This window comes from Staurois parvus, unplaced genomic scaffold (assembly GCF_062004578.1).
Source record: "Staurois parvus isolate SC_StPar_1 unplaced genomic scaffold, SC_StPar_1.0 ptg000836l, whole genome shotgun sequence".
NCBI lineage: Eukaryota > Metazoa > Chordata > Amphibia > Anura > Ranidae > Staurois > Staurois parvus.
Genome location: NW_028318632.1, coordinates 473,163 through 496,886, shown reverse-complemented (window position 1 = coordinate 496,886; position 23,724 = coordinate 473,163). Strand labels below are relative to the sequence as shown.

At 40.9% G+C, this 23,724-nt stretch overlaps 1 protein-coding gene across 2 annotated transcripts in view; it reads left to right on the top strand.

Moving 5' to 3' along the window:
- Nucleotides 1-19,591, top strand: part of OSGEPL1 (O-sialoglycoprotein endopeptidase like 1) — a 102,095-nt gene extending 82,504 nt beyond the window's left edge. For both annotated transcript variants that reach the window (XM_089655358.1, XM_089655359.1), the window contains exon 8: nt 15,498-19,591. In XM_089655358.1, coding sequence (XP_089511484.1) covers nt 15,498-15,573 — 76 coding nt within the window. In that variant the 3' untranslated portion in view covers nt 15,574-19,591. The remainder of the gene's footprint in view (nt 1-15,497) is intronic.
- The last annotated feature ends 4,133 nt before the right edge of the window (nt 19,592-23,724 follow it).

Sequence of the window (23,724 nt, the reverse complement as noted above, 5' to 3'; positions counted from 1 at the left end):
GTGGACCGATGAGGTTAAAATTGAACTTTTTGGCCGGAATGAGCAAAGGTACGTTTGGAGAAGAAGGGGCACAGAATTTAATGAAAAGAACCTCTGTCCAACTGTTAGGCATGGGGTTGTAACTATCATGCTTTGGGGTTGTGTTGCAGCCAGTGACACAGGGAACATCTCACGAGTAGAAGGAAAAATGGCTTCAATAAAATTTCAGCAAATTTTGGATGGTAACTTGATGCCATCTGTGAAAAAGCTGAAGTTAAAGAGAGGATGGCTTCTACAAATGGATAATGATCCTAAACACACCTCGAAATCCACGGGGGATTACATCAAGAGGCATAAACTGAAGGTTTTGCCATGGCCTTCACAATCTCCTGACCTCAACATAATTGAAAATCTATGGATAGACCTTAAAAGAGCAGTGCGTGACAGACAGCCCAGAAATCTCAAAGAACTGGAAGACTTTTGTAAGGAAGAATGGGCATAGATACCTCAAACAAGAATTGAAAGACTCTTGGCTGGCTACAAAAAGCGTTTACAAGCTGTGATACTTGCCAAAGGGGGCAGTACAAGATATTAACTCTGCAGGGTGCCCAAACTTTTGCAGACGCCATTTTTTTGTTTTCTGTTATTTTGAAAGTGTAAATGATGGAAATAAAATCTAAGTTTGGTTGACATATTATAAGAATGTCTAATCTGTAATTTGATGCCTTTTGTAGATTTTTCCATCTTTCCTTGGCTTCTTTATGCACATTAATACAAATTTTTAGCTGGGGTGCCCAAACTTTCGATCCCCACTGTACATTACAAATTTATAAAAAAATTATATTAAAAACCCAGTATATACTCTAATTAGGTCAATCTCACAGCCGCCTTACATTTTCAACAATACTAATAATATAAATCTAAAATTTCTTTAATCATAAATATAAAAAATTAGCTAAAAATGGAACGCATGTTTAATATCAATACAAATACAATCTAATCATAAACCGAGGAGGAGATTAAAAAAAAAAAAAAGGGAGGGCCCAAAATTTACAGATCACTAATAAAACAATTCAAGTCAAACTCTGTTTAACCACTTCATGTCCGGACACTTTCACTCTTGAATGACAATTGCGCAGTCATGCAACACATACCCATATGATTTTTTTGAGACAGATAAAGCTTTATTTTGGTGGTATTTATTCACCACTGGGATTTAAATTTTTTTGCTATGTAAATGAAAAAGTCCAAAAATTTTGAAAAAAATTATAAAATTTTGCAAATAATATTTCATCGTAAGTCTTGGCCAAAATTAATTCCGTTATCTTTTTAGTAAAAAGAAATAACCCAAATTAGTTTATAACCAAAAATTATTTTTTATAAACTTTTTTTTTTTTTTTATTTTATATTATTTTTTTTTTTTTGGGGGTTTTTTTTACATACTGTCACCCGTGCAGTACAGTGTCACCACTTTTTTTTACACGGATTGCTTTTACACCAATAAAGGCTGTAAAAGCAATCATTCTTGCTGCCATTGAGAACTACTGTGTGAGCTGTGATTGGTCACAGCTTGTCACATGGTACAAGGCTGTTGTGAATAGCCTTGTGTAGCAAACTTGCTCATCAGAGTTGGACGCGGAGTTCCCCTTTTTTTTATTAGAAGTATTCCTCAATCCTTTATTCTCCTTCCCCCTCCCTTCCTGAGAGGCACAGTGACAGATGTGGTGTGTGCGGGTTATGGGTCAACAGCAGGTTAAGGCATCCTTCGTTCGGTGCCGAGCAGTTTGCGAAAGTGTAGCCTTCCTCACCTACGTCATGATAAGGCCAGTGTTCCTCAGAGAATTGGGAAGCACTGACCCAAGAACCTGTGTAGGCTCACCCATCATAAAACAGATAAGGCAGCTTCTCCCAGGAATTGAAAGAGATTGTAACCTCATAAAACCTAACGGCTTAAGGTGACAGAATTTAATGAACATTCCTCAAGTCAGTTTGTCCCCTGCGTTTCATATCATGGATTATGAAGATATTAGTTTTAATTCAGAGTCCGCCCAAGATCACTTCCTAAACAGAGTATTGGCCAGTTACTCAAAGGCACCCCCCTGCTGGGGGACTTTAAAAAGCACAGGCTGTAGGCTTGAGGATAAGCTAAAGAGATCTCCTAATTTTAACATCCTAACAGCAGGAGATCAAAGACCCTTCGCTCTGCAACTTTGATCTGCTACCTCAAGGCTTAACATGGCAAGTAACTTCACCTTTTAACTTCTCCCTGTTATCTCTTGGCTGTGATATGCTGTTTTTATATATAAATATATATATCTAGTTACATTTTCTTTGTAAATATTTTATTGCACCTGTTTGACTCTTTTAGTAATAAATCTTTCTTTCTAAAAGTGTTAAACTGTTTCTAAGTGCTTACTTGCAATTCACGAATTCCTGCCTTCTGAAGAGACGCTACTGTGTTTGTTTAATCCTCTGCCCAATCTGCCTGCGGTGGCCGTATTGGTCAGGCGACTTTTCAACCATCACAGTGTATATTTGATAGAGAGTTTCCCCTTTCTCTGTATAAAAAGTGGTGGTGGCAGTAGAGGGTTAGTTTCGTAACTAACCCGACTCAGTAAAAAGCGCATTCAGGCTGCAGGCACAGATTGTAGACCATTAGCTGGACAATCGTTGTGCAGGGCGCAGCTTAGTGTGGCATTGTTACGCACGTCACATCGCGGTTTTAGATCGGCCGGTCCTTTGGTCACGAGTTTGGTGAGAAGGTCTGGGGTCTGACGCCGTGGGCATGACGTATTATTGTTGGTCGCGGTCGTGCGATTGTCGCATGTTGAGGGTGGCGATCGGGCGACCGTGACACCTTGTACCATGTGACCTCTGTGATCATTCACAGATTTCACATGTAGTAAGCAATGATGTCAGAAGTGACATCTTGCTTACTACTCTGCATGTGATCACTGATTGGCCAATCAGTGATCACATGATCAGGACCTCGTACAAAGGTCCTGTCCAACGATCGGTGTTCCACTGTGTCCGGAGGACACAGCGGGCACCGGATCGCGGTGCTGCAGGCTCCAGGGAGCACGCACAAGCAGGGGACGGGGAGGCTGTTTATAAACGGCCACCCGACCCTGCACTGCCACCGTCCGGCCATTTATATACAATGGCCAGATGGGAAGTGGTTAAACCTGGAGGCGATAATAGTTTCATTTCATAAATCCGATATGATTCCCTATGGCTATATTGCCTTATATAATTACCACACCTCCAATGCTTCTCAATTTTTTCCAACCCCCAAATCTTAAGGCCACTAGGATCCTTATTAAAAAAAGTGAACAAAATTATGTGTCCAAGCATTTTAGGACCCACTGTAATATTGTTAACGTGTTCCCTAATTTTAACCTGAAGTTTGAAGTCCGGCCCACATACTGGAGCACGCAGGGTAGCACAAGTAATAAGATCTTTTAACTTTTCCCCGTCACAGAGGCCACAAAGTTTTTATGCTTTTTCATATTAACCTTAGAGTGCTACACATTTACCACAAGCATAAAAGCCTTATAAAAATGTAAACCTTTTATTACTTCTCCTTACAGGGGGATCCAAAACCCTTGGTTCTATAAAATCTCTTAACGTAGGTGCCTTCCTATAGATAAACTTGGTATACGGGGGCAAAACTGAACCCAATATTCTATACTGTTTCAGAATACTACAGTACCTTTTAATGATCTTTTCCATATCTTTATATTGGACATTATAATTCATAATTATCCTGTATTCATTTTCCACCATGTTGGCATTAACTCTAGAAGGGTTGTCAACTATCAAAGCATTCCTATCCATAGCTTTAACTGTCTGCAATTCACTCTGTCATAGTCTTATTATAATCTGTTTGCATAAACCTGTTAGTGATCTCTAATTGCCGTAGAAAGTCAGCCTCAGAGTAACAGTTGAAACACAACCTTATAAATTGTCCTTTTGGAATGTTAAAAAGCCAAGACTTGTGATGACCGCTATCTAAAGCAATATAACTATTGCAATCTGTTGGCTTAAAATGGTTTCTCATTTTAGACTGCCTATTATCCTTAATCTCTAAATCCAAAAATACAGTGTTAGTATGTTCTATCTTCAGTGTCAGCTCAATATTTTTATCTAGTAGCGTATTGTAAAAGATGGGATTTTTGAGGCACCACTGTTAAAAAAAAAAAAATATATATATATATATATATATATATATACATATATACTTTATATATTCTGTTAAATATAAAAGCTACTAATATAATATACAATATTTCATAAAATCAATCCATAATACAATCTTATTCATCAGTTTCACCAAAACATTTTATAAAAGTGGCATACATATATGCTGGTCTTTTGTGGTCCGACATGCTTCACCTCATTGTTATGAAATACCATCTTGACCTAAGGGCCAGCCACCCACCACATGCCATGACAGAGAAAGCAAAAGCAGCCGTAGAACAGGGTCCAGAGGGGGGCCAACAGCAGTGAAAGAGTCTCCATAGTTTCCAAAATTATAATTTGGTAAATAATAATAAAGGTCACTCTACCTGAATAAAAACAAATGACCAGGATCCATCAATTGCTAGTGTAAGGAAAGGATCTGTGTTCATTGCATTGTGCAAAATCCTTCAGTTTATACTAGTGGCATCTGATGAAAGGAAATATATCCGTTCAAACAAAATCCAAAATATAATCTATTAACCTCTTGCCTCCCAGCCACTGCATTAAAACGTTGGCAGGGTGGCACGGCTGCGCAAAAGCACGTTTTTAAACGTGCTCCACGCTCCCGAGGTTTTTCGCGGGCAGGGGAGGGCGCGCGTGCCCCCACCGACCCACAGCTGTCACCATTTGATCCCCGAGGGATCAATCCTTCATTTTCAGCCAGTGATGTCCGGCTGAAATAGGATGATCGGTCCCTGTCCTATCCTGTGTTGACAGTTACACAGGACAGGATATGATGTCATTCTTCTCTGCCTGGGCACATTTCGTCCCAGAGAGAGAAGACGACACCGTAAAAGTGAGTAAAACACTACACATTTAAAGTTAGAACATACCTAGGTCACATTTAACCCCCCCCCTTCTCCCCCAGCAAGTGCAGTGCCAGTAGATAACTGTTACTTGATACATTACATACAAAACCACAGTGTTCACAGAAACAGGCCTGATCCCTGTTAGCACTTGTCGGTAAATTTTTTGTAGCTGTTCAAGCAGTCCCTGACAGCCAGGTGCTCTTTTTTGCTGTGAGTCGCACTAGGTACCTATACATTTAGTGGTCAAAATGGCTGTATAGCAAAAAGTGGCATAAATTACAGTATCTATACCAGCAATGGGCAAACTACGGCCCGGCGGACCTTTTAAACCGGCCCGCGGAGCGTGGCAAACATTGGCTGTCAGGATGTAGGTGGGGCAGCGCGACGAACTCCTCTCCTCTCAAAGTCCGCCCTGAAGACCGGAACGGCGCGGGAACACGGCGAGAGGAACGTGCGGAGCAAAGGTAAGTGAATTGACACAATATGGGGAATGAATTACTATAGGGGGGATGGATTACTATAGGGGGGAATGAATTACTATAGGGGGGAATGAATTACTATGGGGGATGAATTACTATATGGGGGATGAATTACTATAGGGGGGATGAATTACTATATGGGGATGAATTACTATATGGGGGATGAATTACTATGGGGGATGAATTACTATATGGGGGATTAATTACTGTGCTTACTATGGGGGAATATTACTATACTTACTATGGATGGCATGGTAGTGGCTGGGCCGGCCAGCAGCTAGTCCGGCCCCCGGGTCCAATATATGAACCCACTGCGGCCCTCAAGTCAAAAGGTTTGCCCACCCCTGATCTATACCATAGTTTGTAGACACTATATAACTTTCGCACAAAGCAATCAATATACACTTATTGGGATTTTTTTTACCAAAAACATGTAGCAGAATACATTTTGGCTTAAATTTATGACTAATTTTGAGTTTACAATATATTTTTTATAGCCGAAAGTAGAAAATATTGTTTTTTCCAAATTTTTGTGGTTTTTGTGTTTATAGCGCAAAAAATAAAATGCTCACAGGTGATAAAATACCACCAAAAGAAAGCTCTATTTGTGTGAAAAAAAGGACGTAAATTTTTGTTTGGGTACAGCATTGCATGACCGCGCAATTATCAGTTGAATTAGTGCAGCGCCAAACAGCAAAAAAATGCCTGGTCATTAAGGGGGGTAAATCCTCGGGAGTGCAAGTGGTTAAATTGCTGCTATTCAGCAAACAAGCTAACACATGGTCTTATAATACAGAGGGTAAAACAAGTCACCATTTTTACGGGATGGGCGGTAGCTGCAGGCAAAGCGATGTACCGGTACGTCACTTTACTCTTCCGGGCTTAGAACGCTTATGCGCGTGCCCTCCCCCGCTGACCCCCGCTATCATTCGTTGTAGGAGGTGTATGTCAGCAGGTCTCGGCCAGCGATTTTGGCCGGGACTCTGCCGATCTCCTACAGCGAATGGAGATGCAGAGCTGTGCCTGTTTGTAAATACAGACACAGGATCTAGTTGGTTCTTCTCTCTCTGGAACCATTTTGTTTCAGAGAGAGAAGAAAGACATCACACGTGAGTAAAAGCAGCACACTGCACCCACACGATAGAGACATTTTAACCCCTTGATTGCCCCATTTAACCCTTTGATTGCCCCCTGCCAGTGCCATTAGTTCAGTATCAGTGTACAGTATTTTTCAGTGATCACTGTATTGGTGCCACTAGTGACATCAGATAGTGTCAGGTTCAGTTAGCATCCCTGTCAGCAACGTTAGATTGCCCGCACACCATCGTACTCATGCTATAGGTCGCTGATCACCGTTATTATTATTAGAGTGCTTGTACTGATCAGTATATTGATCACGAACAAAACTATACCAGTTCCCCCTTAGTATTAGTGTTCCCAAAAAATGCAGTGCTAGCAGGATCATCCCCGTTCGCTGCCAGCACTAGCGTTTAGCCCCAATGCTCCCCCCCCACCCATAACAAGAAGTGCAGTCTCAGTATAATTTCTGATCACTGTCACCTGTAATACATTGCACACAAAACCGCAGTGATCACAGAATCAGGCCTGATCTCTGTCAGCACTTGCCGGTATTTTTTTTTTTTTTTTCTGTAGCTGTTCAAGAAGTCCCTGACAGCCAGGTGCTCTTTTTCTCGTGAGTTGCACTAGGTACCTGTAAATTTAGAGTCCAAAATGTCCAATGAAAGGTACACTAGTAAAGAGGCCTACTGGATTCTGAGCATGTCAGGTGAGAGCAAAGGGGAAGACTCCCTGAAACAATCAGCCTCAGAATACGAACCTGTAGACCGCAGCGGCACCCTGACAGGTAGCTCGAACGATGGAGAAGAGGTCCCTGTTAAGATCAGGCGTACCTGGCCCAATGGAGCTGAAGTGCTAGGATAGCATGACTTGTCTCATATGCAGCAGAGGGCCAGTACTAGTGCCGCACTACTTTTTTGGTCTTTTTTTTTATACCAGCACTGCATTATCACTTGGTGACGGGGCGAGTCCCATAAGTGCAGTACAAGCTGGTGCGGTGGCGAGCACAGTTAGTGTCCTGCAGCCACCAAGAATTCGCACACAGGCCTGTAGAACCCCTAGTGTCCTTCTGGACGTGCTTGCAGATCTTGATTGGCAGCCTACAGATTCTGCAGCACCCGTACTCCCCCCCCCCCCCCCCCCCCCATCCACTGCCCAACTCAGAATTCAGGTGGAAACCGCAAATTTAACTCCTTGATTTTATGGAGCTGTTTTTGACAGAAGATTTGTACAATTTGATTGTGGGCCAAAGCAATTTTAACGCTCAACAATATATCACCACAAACCCAAATTCAAACCTTGCCAGACCATTCACATGAAAACCCATTACCGTTTCCGAGTTTAAAACTTTTTTGTGCCTAACCCTCAACATGGGCATTACAAAAAAGAATGAGTTGCGGTCATATGCCCGTGTTCTCTGCTGCCATGACCAGGCATAGATATGAGCCGATAATGCGTTTCATGCATTTCAGTGATAACACACTCTGTAATCCCCGGGGTGACCCTGAACATGACAGGCTGTACAAAATTCAGCCCCTCATAAACCACCTCACTGAGAAATTTGCAGATTTGTATACTCCACAGCAAAACATCTGCTTGGAGTTCCTCATTCACTGTACTGGCCGCCTTGCATTCAAACAGTACATCCCCAGCAAGCGTGCCAGATATGGGTCAAATTGTATAAGCTCTGTGAGAGGGCCACAGGCTATATGTACAAATTTAGGGTTTGAGGGAAGAGACAGCGAAGTAGAGCCCCCCTGACTGCCAAGACTACATGGGGAGCAGTGGCAAGATAGTTTGGGACTTGCCACTATTTAGACATTTGTACAATCTTGGAATTGGCTCATGTGGCACCATGCGACCTGAATCGCTGGGGCTTCCCCCAACTACTTGTAAATACCCGACTTAGAAAGGGGGAGAGCCAGATTGAGGGATGATGAATTGCTCGCAGTGAAGTGAAAGGACAAACGGGGTGTTTTTTTGTCCTGTCTTCCATTCACCCAGATGCAACAGTCCAAATTAACACGGTATCTGGCGTTGTTGAGAAACCCCTCTGTGTCCACGACTATAACTTTAGCATAGGAGGGGTGGACTCTAACGACCAAATGATAAATCCGTATGTAATTTCCCGGAAAGCTCAACACTGGTACAAAAAGGTGTCTATTTATTTCAATTGGCTATATATAATGCTTTTGTAATTTATAAAGCAACTGGATGATGTGGATCCTTCCAAATATTCCAGGAAGAGATCATCACGGCCCTTTGTATCCAGAAGGTGCTATGGCCCAATCCTTAAATCCACACACTTTTTTCTGGCAGAGATTTCTTGTCTTTATTTCATTCAGCCCACAGGCTGCATAAAAAAAAAAAGAACATAGCATATACACCCAACAGGGACCAGCGACATACTGGTATATCACTGGCCTTTGAGTGATATTTGTATTCCCTGTGATGGCATTAAAAGTGATAAAAAAAATGTAAGGGACAGTGTAAATATAATGAAAAAAAATCAAATTACTTACCAGTACTGCCAGTATGTAAACAGCGGTTGCATCATGCATGTGAGGTATTGCCACGAACATCACATTAAGTGCAGTAATTCTAGCACTAGACCGCCTCTGTAAATCTAAAATGGTATCTTGTAAAGGCTTTTAAAGCTTTGCCTATGGATATTAAAAATGTATGCAGTTTGTTGCCATTGCACAGGGCGTGCACAGTTTTAAAGCATGTCATGTTTGGTATCTATTTACTTGGCATACCATCATCTTTTATATCTTACAAAATAACTGGCCAATATATTGTGTTTCTATTCATTAAAAGTAAAAAAAGTGTTTTGTGTTTTTTTTTGTTTTTTTTCATTTGCGTTTGAAAAATTGCTGCGTGAGTACTGTGCCATAAAAAATTGCAGCACCCACCATTTTATTCAATAGGGTGTCTGCTTTAAAAAACATATGTTTGGGGGTTTAACCACTAGCCTACAGGGCACTTATGCCCCCTTCCTGCCCAGGCCAATTTCCAGCTTTCAGCGCTGTTGCATTTTGAATGATAATTGCGCAGTCATGCAACACTGTACCCATATTACATTGTTATCCTTTTTTTATTTTTTTTGTGACAGAGCTTTATTTTCGTGGTATTTAATCACCTCTGGGTTTTTTATTTTTTTCTTAAGCCAAAAACTACAGAAAATTTTGGGGAAAATAATGTTTTTTCTTAGTTTTTGTTTTAAAATTTTGTAAATAAGTGATTTTTCTCCTTCACTGATGTGCGCTAATGAGGCTGCAGTGATAGTCACTGATAGGCTGCACTGATGGACACTGATAGGTGGCACTGATGAGGAGGCACTGGTAGGTGGCACTGATGGGCATTGACAGGCATCACTGATTGGCATTGAAAGGCATCACTTATATATGGCACTGATGGGCATCACTGATGCACACTGATAGGTGGCACTGACTGGCACTGATAGGTGGCACTGATTGGCAGCACTGATAGGTGGCACTGACTGGCACTGATGGGTGACACTGAAAGGAAGCTCAGATGGGCACTGATATGTGGCATTGATGTGCACTGGTAGGCACTGAAATGTGGCATTGATGTGGCACTGATGGGCACTGGCAGGTGGCATGGATGAGCACTGACAGCTGGCACTGATGGACACTGACAGGTGGCACTGCTGGGGCTACATAGATCATCAGGGCACACTGATCATCAGTGCCCTGATGATCAGTGCCCATGTCCCCTCTGAGGGATGCCGATTACCGGCTCTACTCTCCTCTCGAGCTGTCAGCGTAACAGCTCGTGAGGAGAGGAATGCCGATAACCGACATTTCTCTATTTACATGCGATCAGCTGTGATTGGGCACAGCTGATCACATGACCGAGCCGACATCTTCGGCTCTTTCCGTTGATCGGTGATCCGCTGCGTCCGAGGGACACAGCGCACTGCCGCTCACCGTGCTGCACGCTCCTGGAGCCGCGCATGCGTGGTTAGAATGGGAGGACATCATATTACTATATGTACGTCATGTACTATATGGCGGGCGGGAGGTGGTTAAAGTAATTTCGTAGCAAAAAATACTGGTTATTTTTCATGTGAACAAAAAGTGTCAGAAAAGGCTTGGTCTTCAGGTAGTTAGATGCTTGGCATAAACTTCTAATGCTGTGCATAAAATGCCCCAACCCCCAAAATAACCCCTTTTTGGAAAGTAGGCACCCCAAACTGTTTGCTGAGAGGCATGTTGAGTCAATAGAAGAATTAATTTTTTTACCAAAAGTTTTTGAGAAATGACAAAAAAAAAATTTTTTTTTTACATAAAATTGTCAATTAAATTATTTATTGCTCACACATGCCATATATGTGGAATTACTCCTCAAAATACATTCTGCTTCTTCTCCTGAGTATTGGGGGTACCACATGTGAGAGACATTTTGGCAGTCTAGGCAAGTACAGGACCCCAAAATCCAATAAACACCTTCAGGCTTTTAAAGGGCTTTATTTCCTCATTACACTTCCTGACTACCTATCACAGTTTTGGAGGCCCTGAAATGCCAGGACCAAACCCCCCCAAATGACCCCTTTTTGGAAAATAGACACCCCAAGAAATTTAGTAAGCATGGTGAGTATTTTGCAGATCCCGTTTGTTGCCACAAGTTTTTGGAAAATGAAGAAAGAAAACAAAAACATTTTTTCTTTTTTTTCTTTTTTCAAAACCGTGTGAGAAAAAATTAGATCTGCAAAATACTCACCATGCCTCTTTTTAAATTCCTTGGGGTGCCTACTTTCCAAAAAGGGGTCATTTGGGGGGGTTTGGTGCTATCCTGGTGTTTCAGGGCCTCCGAAACTGTGATAGGTAGTGAGGAAGTGAAATGAGGAAGTTACGCACCTTCAGGCTTTCAAAGTGGTCATTAGATTTCAGGCTCCTGCATGTGACTAGGCTCCCAAAAAGTCTCACACGTGGTATCCACATACTCGGTAGAAGTAGCAGATTGTATTTTGGGGTGTATTTCCATGGCTTGTATGAGCAATATATCATTTAAGTGACAACTTTGGTGTAAAAAAAAAAAAATGTTTTTGGCATTCTCCAAAAACTTGTGGGAAAAAAAATAAATCTTCCATGGACTCAATATGCCTCTCAGCATATAACTTAGGGTGTCTACTTTCCGAAAAGGGGTCATTTGGGGGTGTTTGTACTGTCCTGGTATTTTAGCACCTGAAGAAATGTGATAGGCAGAAAGTAAAAGCTGTGTAAATTCCATTATCTATACCATAGTTTGTAGATGCTATAACTTTCACACAAAGCAATCAATATACATTTATTGGGATTTTTTAACCAAAAACATTTGGCAGAATACATTTTTGGCCTAAATTTATGACAATATTAGTTTTTTGGATTTTTTTTATGACAGAAATGAGAAAATATTGTTTGTTTGTTTTTTTGTTTTTTTTCGGGTTTTTTTGTTTATAGCGTGAAAAATAAAAAGCGCACATATGATCAAATACCATTGAAAGAACGTTCTCTTTCTGTGAAAAAAAGGACATAAATTTCATTTAGGTACAGTATTGCATGAAAGTGCAATTGTCAGTTAAACTAGTGCAGCGCTGTATAGCAAAAAATTGTGTAAATTGCAGTATCTATACCATAGTTTGTAGACACTATAACTTTCACACAAAGCAATCAATATACACTTAATAGGATTTCTTTTTTACCAGAGACATGTAGCGGAATACATTTTGGCCTAAATTCATGACCAACTTTGAGTTTACTATATATTTTTTTTATAGCCGAAAGTAATAGGTTTTTTTTTCAAAATTTTTGGTCTTTTTTTTGTTTATAGCGTGAAAAATAAAATGTGCACAGATGATGAGATACCACCAAAAGAAATTTCTATTTGTGTTAAAAAAAGGACATAAATTTCGTTTGGGTACAGCATTGCATGACCGCGCAATTACCAGTTGAAGTAGTGCAGTCCTGTATAGCAAAAAGAGGCTCGGTCAGGAATGGGGGTAAATCCTCAGGAGGGCAAGTGGTTAAGTTATGTGTAATAAAATGGAATGACACAGGGGAAAAAGTATTGAACACATAAAGGGAGATACAAAAAGGCATGGAAATCCAAAGCACCTGCTGAAATCTATCAGTAATTAGAAAGAAATCCTTTAAATGGGGGTGGACTCCTGCGCTGCCAAATATCCTCACAAGGGATGAAGTAGCTGCTAACACCCGATAGAAAAATGAGCTGAAAAAATTATTTTGAACAAATGGTTTAGCACTGTAAATACTAAAATACCATATTATCAAATCATAAATAATATTAAAGTGAAAGAATATTAATAAACCTTATGTATCCGTATTACCTTAATTAAAGGTGAAATACATTCCAAAGCAAATCTAAAATCAAAGTGACCAATTATAAAACCGTGACATATATCAATTGATATAAATAAAAAAAAAAAAGTCCCAAGAAGTGAAGAAATAAGTCCCAACAAGTGAAAAAAAAAATATTATAAAATAGTAAAGACTAAAGGCTGTAGAAGACTATAAATCATCCTAAGCATGTACTCAGTCTATTCCATTCACTTTTGGCCTACCAGGTGGCCCCTCTTCTTATGTATTTTTGGTAAGAAATAAAAAAAAATAGGTATTCTACATGCAAAATATTTTAAATAAAAAGGAAGCACATTACTTAAATCCTTCTGCATCTCCCCTCTCTTAATTAATTTACTTAATTCATCTTTATAATCAATATAATTTTTTTTCTATTTCCTCCCCTCTGTTTTTTGATTAGATTCTATTTGCATTGATATTAAATGTGATCCATTTTTCACAAATTTTTATTACATTTATGATTAACCCTTTCATGCCGACATAACACAAATATGCAGCCTCACAGAACTGGGTTTTTTTCCATGGGGCCGCATATTTGCGTACCTGTCTGTGTGCTGGGAGCGCACCACACAGCGCACACTCAGCACAAAGACCGGGGTGTGACCGGGTGCCCCGGGACCCGTTCTAATGATCGGGACCCCAGACACATTGCTCTGATAGCCTCTGATTGGCTATCACAGTGATCAATCGCTGTGAAGCCTGCCCCCCTTGGTTTTTTTTCCTCTCTGTGTCTATCTCCTTGCAGAGAAGGAAAAAAAAAACTGTTTGTAAAAAAAAAAAAAAAAAAAATTATACATGAATATTAAAAAATAAAGAAAAAATACCCAAATCAAGATTTGATCTAGTTCAGTGCCAGAATTAGTGTTTGGGTCAGGGTCAAAGGTCAGGATTTTTTATTTTTCAGTGTCTGTTAGTGTTAGTGTGTTTTAGGTAAGAAAAAAACAAAACTGGCACTATTGTTTCTGGGCTGTAGTACCGGTACAAACAACAAATAACATACACGTATATGGTATTGCTGCGATCGTCAAGAACTGGGAAATTTATTTTGGGTTGTTCTTTGGTGGTAGGTTATGGTATTAACAAGAAACACACAGCTAAATTTAAAAAAAATGTTTGTTTGTTTTTTACTATTTTGGGCCAGTTTTCCGAAGGTGGCTGCAAGATTGACTTGATTAGAGTATATACGGGGTTATTAATATATTTTTTAAATACATTTTTATGTATTTTTTGTATTGTATTTTTGAGATTTTCCATGTCCCCAGTGTCTTCTGGAGCTCTTTGTTGAAGTTCCAGGGTCACTGTTGAGTCTTCCATCTTTCCTCTGTCTTTGATGTTTTAGTGCGACTTTTGTGCATTCTGGTTGCCATGGAGGCGGTGAGCATTACTCTTAAGTGCAGGTAGACCTGTCGGCTTTTCTCCTGCTGAGAAAGTCCTTCTGAGAGAGTCGCATCCTAGGATGCAACTCGTACAGGGGGGTGGAGCCATGTCCGTTATGCCAACCCGTGGCCATCTTTCATCTTGAATCTTGTGTACTGGCATGTTATTGAGTGCTCTCATAGGCACTGGTTTAGTGCCTGTTACTGTAAGTGTTTTACATTTATGAGTGGTACAAAATTTTACAAACAGAAAACAGAGAGCACCAGTGGTTTGCTCTTGCTTTCTATGTATGGTAGTTTACTCCAGGCAAGCATGTTTGGAGAGTCGTGTCATCTTATCTAAAAATTAACCCCTGAGCGGGACAAACATTGTTAGGCCTTACTGATTAGCTCAGTGTTCAATTTTGGAAGGTGAATAGCCAATGTTTACTTCCATTTGAGGGACATTTTGCATGTTTTTATCAAAGGATACGGAATGCTGCACTTTATTACACGTTGGTGATGAACTGTTACATGGACTATAAATATTTCTGATATCCTCATGAGGTATTTATAGAAGCACAGGTTTTGTGTATATGCAGCACAACACAGTGGCTTAGTGGTTAGCACGTCTGCCTTGCAGTAAATGGGTCATTGGTTTGATTCCCGACCATGGCGCCTCCTGCATGGAGTTTACATGTTCTCCCTGTGCTTGCGTGAGTTTCCTCCGGGTGCTCCGGTTTCCTCCCGCACTCCAAAGACATGCTGGTAGGTTATTTGGATCCTGTCTAAATTGGCCCTAATATGTGTATGTATGAATGTGAGTTAGGGACCTTAGATTGTACACCACCCCTTGAGGGTTAGGGACTGATGTGACTGTTCAATATATATGTGTAAAGCACTGCGTAAATTGACAGTGCTATATAAGTACCTGAAATAAATAAATATGTTGCATGTACACTTTATGTAGAGTTGCACTGCAGAACTTCCTCCCTACCAGAGGTAGTTTTGACTTTTCACCTCAACCAGGACATCACTGTTCTGTCCCTCTGTCTGGCTACAGTTCATAAATAGATTTCCCACCATTGCCTGGATATAGTTTGTGTTGTTTAAGTGTATCCCACAGCCACTGTGTCAATTAGAAGGACTAAGACTGTTTTCTTTTCACTGCAGAGCTCCTCTTGGGACAGACATTTCAGAACAAGTACGGAAAACTGCAATTAAATTGCCTCCTCTTAAAATAAAATAAATGTAATCTACGCAAGGGGATAACGCTGAAACCATATCTCATGAAGATGGACCTCAGTCATGGCTCAGTTGATTCATTGATATTAGTGTACATGAAGAAAACCATTCTCCTTCACTTGCCCATTACCTACCTTGGACTTTTCAACATCATATTTTTGTATTCTGTAACATTTTACAATTTATTACAAATTTCTCTTTTTTTGTGCAGCAATAACATTTTAAATCTATATCAAAATTGCAGCGCTAAAAATATCAATTGGCAATATACAGTGATACGTGAAACCGCGCTATCAAGGACCTGGCAGCATGTGACGTCAACGCGGCGAGCTCGTTCTACGCTGCCAGGTCCATGTGCTGGGCTGGCAGCCATATCTGATCTACAATACACATTTTTGAAAGTACTTTCAGATACTATTTAACATGAAAGGCTGACCATTTTTTTAGCATATATACACATTTATATTTATGCTGGCTTTCACTTGCATGCTGGAATAAGCCTGATTTATGTTTTGACAGCTATTGACCTGTATGCTGTTTTTATTGGCTACAATAATGTTATACGTTTTTGACAGCTATTGAACCATATGCTTTTTTATTGGCTCGAACAACAAAAATAAAAAATACTACACTATATTAGCTTTTTTTTCTTGGCTTATTTCTGGAGCTGCTTTACGGTGGAGATCCAACGTTATTTTATTGCTGTGGAGTTTACACCGAGGAGCTATCCTTTTTGCTGTGAGGGTCCTGTGGAGAGGTCTGAAGTCCAGTTAAGGGTGTAGCGAGTACCTGAGAAGTACCATATCCCCATCGGTAACTAGATGACCACTAGTACCTTACAGAAATACTATTATATGCATAATTTGGTTGTGCGTCCGGTGAGTGCAAGCACACCTCTTTTTTCCTTATCCACAAGGAGTCACAAGCACCATATTTATCTGTGAGGGAGCTACTAATTATCCTGCACACACTGGATGATATAAGCACTTATCTAAAGGAATAATTAATGTGGACTATCATACGTTTATACTGTGCGTTTGTGTCACTGGTTTTCGTCCATATAGGACGACGCACTAGTTTCACTTTATTGCGCTCCTTGATAGCGCTGTTTCACGTATCACTGTATATTGCCAATTGGTATTTTTAAGCGCTGTAATTTTGATAGAGTTATTTTTAAGGATTTAGAGGTTTTTGTTCCTTTTGCAAGCTGCTCTATCATATTGCTTTATTCATTTACATATTTTAATAGCGCTTGCTTGAATATTACTATTTGTAACATTTTAAATCTGGGTGTGGATGTTTTGCATTCTTCTGAGGTTGACAGTACTGTGTATTATTTTATTAGCTAAATTATTGCAAGAGCCTGTGTTTGTGGGGTTTTGGCTCATATCAATATCGTCAATTTGACATCATTCAGAATGCACTAACAAGTGTTTCTGACCTGCAGTTTGTTTGTTTATAGACTTGTATGGGAACTCAATACCTGTTTGAAGCTAATAAGTCTGTCAACACTGGTCCTAATAGTTATTGTTAGGGTAGAAACACATTTTTACTGGATTTCAGGTATATGAGGGGTGAGTGTTTGTTTTATTTTGCATGTATCACATGTTACAAATCTACTATGCGGAAGAACACTCCAGCAACGTCCAACGTCTAGCGAACGCATTAGATGGGGCAGTCAGAATCCTGGCTAAATGACAATTGCGAAGTAGTCAGTTACTATCTAGAAAGCGTATTGTTTTCATTGAAAGTCTGTTGTCCTATATTAACCTAAACAGGTTATTTTCTCTTCCATCTGTTGAGGGACAACGCTTGATATTGAGAAACCTAAGGTTATACTTCTTAATATAGGAGAAATGGACACTAGGCTATGGAAAATTGAAGGTCTTCCACATTAAGGTTGGTTTCTCTGCTGGTTTTCTGTTTGTTTGGAAGATTTTCAGTGATCAATTGGTGCAGGTAGATTTGATCCAATAGTAAAATCCTCCAGTCAGCTAAGGAGCACAGGTTTTCCAAAATAACTTAGTATATTGGTGTTCTCGCGGTGGCTGCCCAAAATTCTTGGAATCTTTCTCCAGTTAGCCAGGAAGCACAGATTTACCAATTCCTTTAGTATACTGATGTTATCTCGTTCTTTAAGTTGTCAGTAACTACCTGTCTGTGTCCAGTTTGCACAGAACTCCACTTTCAGGTCAAGCCCAGAACAAAGCAAGTGTTCCTTTTCCTGTCTCTGAAGATTCACTTTGTGTCCTTACTTCATACTCCCAACTAAGGCTGCTTGTAGTATTTTGTTTATAAGCAGCTGTAGCTGTCTGCCCATTTTGTAAAGGGGTTACTATTTTTCTTTACTGCTTGGTTTGCTTGTACTTTTATGCAATTTGCAATCTGACCACGATGGAGAACCCTCCATTTTATTCGCATCTCAGTGTGTACTTTTTCTGAGACTCTGTCAGCTGCTTATGCCCAGTCACTGTTTTTTAAACTTCCCGCTTCCTCCTTTTTTAGCGGTAGTTTGATGATGCATCTTTTAGGAAGGGCGTACATGAATGCACTAACGGAATCTTTTGGCTACTTTCCCTGCTGTTTCTTTCAGTAACAGCACCACTGAGCAGTTTCCTCTCCCAGTGCTTGCATTCAGTGAAGATATGAACGGATGGGAGCACCACACCACCTTGTATAGACCTTTTGAAAGGAGTTTTTTATTTTGTAACAGCCAGCATGTTTTGGGGGCTCAGCACTCCCCCTTCATCAGGGGAAAAAACAGGCAATAGAGAAAATACAAAGATTCCTTAAAGTGGTTTTAAAACCTCACATATACCTAGTGAAGTGGTTAGCCTCAGGTAATACGCAGAGATAAAACAAGTTCCCCTACATAGGGCTACTTTCACACAGTTTTTTTTTTTACTGTGATTTTTTTTTTTTAGTTTTTTTTTTTTTACAGGACATGTGACTCAAAAACGCCATGTGGGTGCATTTGTGTTTTTGCCATGTTTTCCATTGACTTCAATGGGGTGGTGCGCTTTTTTTTTAACCGTACAAAATGCAGCAAGCAAGATTTTAAAAAATTCATCAGACCCGCAAAGGATACGTGTAAAGAATTCCATAGCAATTCGTGGTCACGCGTTTTTCTTCCACTATTTTTTAACTCAAAAGCAGAAGAAATACAAATCATTGTGAAAGCAACCTAAGTTGTACCTATCTACAGCTGTCTGTCCCCTACATCCATTCAAAATGAAGAATATACACTCTTTCAGCTCTAAAAAGCAGTGGGTGGGAAGATGAAGTTACAAAAGTGAGGGAAGCTCTGAGAGCTGATTGGAGGGAAGGGACATACACATACCTTCACACAGGAACAGAGCTGAGACTGTCAATCAGACTGTGCCCTCCCTGTCACCATTTTTCTCTTGATGACAGGAAAACTCTCCAGAAGTGACTTGTGCTTATAGCAGAGAAACGAGGCAGTGGACAGAAATAACACTTAGTACTCTAGATTGAGATAGGCACACACTATAGAGGGATATGCTTTGTTCATATTTGATGTCTGAGGTTTACAACCGCGTTAAAGATCTTGCATTCAGGGAATAGCACTTCTACATCCTTCTCTGCCCTGTAGAGCCTCTTACTGCAGACCCATACAGTTGTTTTTACAGCACATAAATTGGAAACTCGTATACCACAGGGACTTAATCAGCGATGGGAGAGAAGTCAGTTTTTAAAATACTTTATATAGTGTTCACCATGCCTCTCCTTTGCATTTGCATTCTGTCATATTTTTTTACATTGTATTTTTATCTTGTTTTGCCTCGTTTTGGTTTATACATAGACGTTGTTTGGATCTAGATTAATTTGTTGATTATCCTACACCTGATCTGTTGAACTAAGATTGGTTGCAGAGTTTTTAAATGCAATGTATATGAAGATCCCAGTTAGCTAAGGCCAGTACTGGGCAAAAACACGCAAGTGTTAGGACTGAGTATGGAGTTTTTTTAACTGTAACAAATAAAGCCTATGTTTAATTTTGAGGGGGTGTGCCACAGAAATACTTTAATTCAGGGGCAGTTTTATGAAATCAGTGGACCTGTGTTCAAGATCATAAGTTGGGCACCATTGCTTGATACAAACATGCAGTGTGCTTGGTGCACCACAGTGCAGACTGGGCATGGTTTTCCAGAGATTTTGCTAGGATTGTAAAAGACCTGGTGCACTTTTGGGCACATGAAGTAGAAGAGTAATGTACAGTTGCAAGAAAAAGTATGTGAACCCCTTGGGATTATGTGGAGTTTTGCATGAATTGGGCATAAAATGTGCTCTGAACGTCATCTGCGTCACAACAATAGAAGAACACAGTCTGCTGAACATAATACTACACAAACATTAGATGTTGCCATGGTTTAATTGCACATAACATGTAAACATTTACAGTGCAGGGAGGAAAACGTATGTGAGGCCCTAGCTTAATGACTTCTCCCAGAGCTAATTGGAGCCAGTAGTGAGCCAACCTTGACTCCAATCAGTGTGATGATATTGGATGTGTTGCTGACAGCTGTCCTGCCCTTAAAAAACACACACCTGTTTTGGGTGTTGTTACTGGTTTCAAGAAGTACTGTCTGATGTGAACCATGCCTCGCAGAAAAGAGCTCTCAGAAGACTTACGATCAAGAATTGTTGACTTGCATGAAGCTGGAAAGGGTTACAAAAGTATCTCCAAAAGCCTTGATGTTCATGTGTCCACGGCAAGACAGACTGTCTACAAATGGAGAAAGTTTAGCACTGTTGCTACTCTCCCTAGGCGTGGTCGTCCAGTAAAAATGACTGCAAGAGCACAGCGCAGAATGCTGCTTGAGGTAAAGGAGAATCCCAGAGTGTCAGCTAAAGACCTACAGAAATCTCTGGCACATGCTAACATTTTTGTTGACACATCTACAATAAGGAAAACATTAAACAAGAATGGAGTACATGGGAGGACACCACGGAGGAAGCCATTGCTGTCCAAAAAGAATATTACAGCACGTTTGAAGTTTGCAAAAGAGCACCTGGATGTTCCACAGCACTACTGGCAAAATATACTGTGGACAGATGAAACCAAGATTGAGTTGTTTGGGAAGAACACACAACACTGTGTGGAGAAAAAAAGGCACAGCACACCAACATCAAAACCTCATCTCCACTGTAAAACATGGCAGAGGGAGCATCATGGTTTGGGGCTGCTTTGCTGCCTCAGGGCCTGGACGGATTGTTGTCATTGATGGGAAAATGAATTCCAGAGTTTATCAAGACATTTTGCAGGAAAACGTATGACCATCTGTCCGCCAACTGAAGCTCCACAGAGGATGGGTGATGCAACAGGACAATGACCCAAAGCATACAAGTAATTCAACAAAACAATGGCTGCAACAGCACAGAATACACCTTCTGGAGTGGCCCAGTCAGAGTCCTGACCTCAACCCGATTGAAATGCTGTGGCATGACCTTAAGAGAGCGATTCACACCAGACATTCCAAGAATATTGCTACACTGAAACAGTTTTGTGAAGAGGAGTGGTCCAAAATTACTCCAGATCGTTGTGCAGGTCTGATCTGCAACTACAGGAAATGTTTGGTTGAGGTTATTGCTGCCAAAGGAGGGTCAAGCAGTTAAGTCCAAAGGTTCACATAATTTTTCCTCCCTGCACTGTAAATGTTTACATGTTATGTGCAATTAAACCATGGTAACATCTACTGTTTGTGTAGTATTATGTTCAGCAGACTGTGTTCTTCTATTGTTGTGACTTAGATGATGTTCAGAGCACATTTTATGCCCAATTCATGCAAAACTCCACGTAATCACAAGGGGTTCACATACTTTTTCTTGCAACTGTAGGTCCTGCAATAGTTGCGCAAATGTTTATGAAATCACTGTTTTCACTAAAGATACACTAAAATCTTTATTCCCACACATAAACACAACATAACTTACAAAATTCCTGTTAAATTCCTACTAAGCCCTTGTTCATATGGAGAGTACTAAAGTGTACAACCGTGTGAAGACCATGTTTATGAGCATGGGGATGCACAGGTGTTCCATGGATCCCTGTGCAGGTAGTCCCATTCATGTCAACTGGGATGCAGCAGCTGCTTCCAATATGGGTGCGGGTGCACAACCCTTTATGTAAATAGTGTAAGTTCAGGGACATGAACCCAAATAATGTCAAGTTGAGAGCAGCGGCTGTGTCCATTCAGTCGCTGCTTCCCAATTGACTTGAATGGAACTGCAAGCATGGGGATGCATGGAATACCTATGCATCCCCGTGTGGGTAAACACAGCCTCGCATGGGCATACACTGTAGTATGCTCCGGCTGAACAAGGCCTCACCATGTGTGTTGTTTTTTTTTTGTTTTTTTTTTAATGTTCCCTTTAATATTTTTAAGACATGTTACCAGCTCCCCTACCTTCTGAACACTGCTTTGATCACCGCTGCAGCCGGTGGGAGGAGGGGAAACCAGCCAGCAGTTCTGCAGGAAGGGGGTACCAGGGAATCCCTGAGGTGGTGGAGCAGTATGGGGGTTGGAGCAGCTGGGGGAGGAGTTTCTAGTTTTACAATTAAATCGCCCCATGGCTCACTTGCAGCACCCTGAAGTCAGTGGGTGGGGAGAAGCTGTCAGCTGCAAGGGAGCCACAAAGGATCCATGCAGCGGGGGAGGGACAAATTGCGCAGGATCGTGACCCGGAATAAGGAAGGAACTGCGACAAAAGTGGCTGCAGATCTTAATTCAGTCCCATGAGACTCTGTGAATTCAGCTTTGCAGTCACTTTTGCAGCAGTTTTTTTATTCTGGGTCACAACCCTGCAAAATGTCCTTTTTGTTTCTTTCTATCAGTTGACCCCACTTGTCTGATAAGGATAACATTTTCCCGGAAACTGTATATGCCATAATAACCTTTTGAGATTGTACCTTGACACGCAGCACATAAATCGGCAACTTGAGTCACAAAGGCACTAGCTAAGCGGGCACCAACAATTTGCTTAAAACTCCGTAAGCTCCGACATGACTCCATATTACTAGCAGCACACACACTTAATGACGAAAGTGAGACTTTCACCTGTTAGCTGGGCGTCTTATCACACAGCAGAAGCAAAAGAATGTTACACCACTTCTGCTTTCAACACAAAATATTTTGTCACTTTCACACCTCCAAATCATGTTTCCATTTTTTTGTCCTCAGCTGTTGCAGGACTACAAGTTCCATCATTCCTCTGCAAGTCATAGCGGTAACTGTCAGTTTTGTAATGTTGCAATGCCTCATGGGAAATGTAGTTCCACAACAGCTAGAGAGCTGCAGGTTGCCTACCCTTCGTCTAGTCGTTTAACTCAAGCAGCAGGAAGATTTAACAACAACAAAGAATTTTACTGCACGCTGGGTGGACTGCAAGCAAACACCCTGGTAAACATTTCCTACAAGTCTGAGTCCCACTCCCTGTACCTTTTTTTAATATGCCACCTCTACTCCTTTTCATATTACTATCCTGTGTTCCCAAAATCTAATTTCTTTACCCCTCTGCTCCACCCCAAAGCTTATACATCTCACCCTCATCTCGCTAATACTTTACTCACCTGCTGACCCAAACATCAGGACAGGAAGGCATGTGCACTCATATACATCCCACTCCCACCTTACTTTCCTCATCCTCCTTCTCCTAACCTCTGGGGATATCTCCCCAAACGCTGGACCTCCGCTATCTCACCTCCACACCAGGCACCCTCTTTCCTCTGGGAATAGCCGCAATCCGCTTAATCTAATCTCAATCCCCATGCTCCTAAAAACCACCCTCCCTTTTTCATGTGTGCTCTGGAATGCCTGCTCTGTTTGTAATAGCTCACCTCTGTCCATGACCTTTTTGTCTCCCACTTCCTTAACCTACTAGCAGTTACAGAAACCTGGCTTCAAGCAGCAGATTCTGCTTCTCCTGCAGCACTTTCCTATGGAGGCCTTCTCTGGACCCACTCACCCAGACCCAGTGGTCAGAAAGGTGGTGGAGTTGGCTTCTTTCTATCCCCACTGAGCACCTTTTAAGTCCTCCATAACCCTCCTTCTCTATCCTTTACTTCTTTTGAGACTCACTGCATTCGCCTGTTTTCTCCAATTTCTCTGAGGATTGCAGTGATCTACTGACCTCC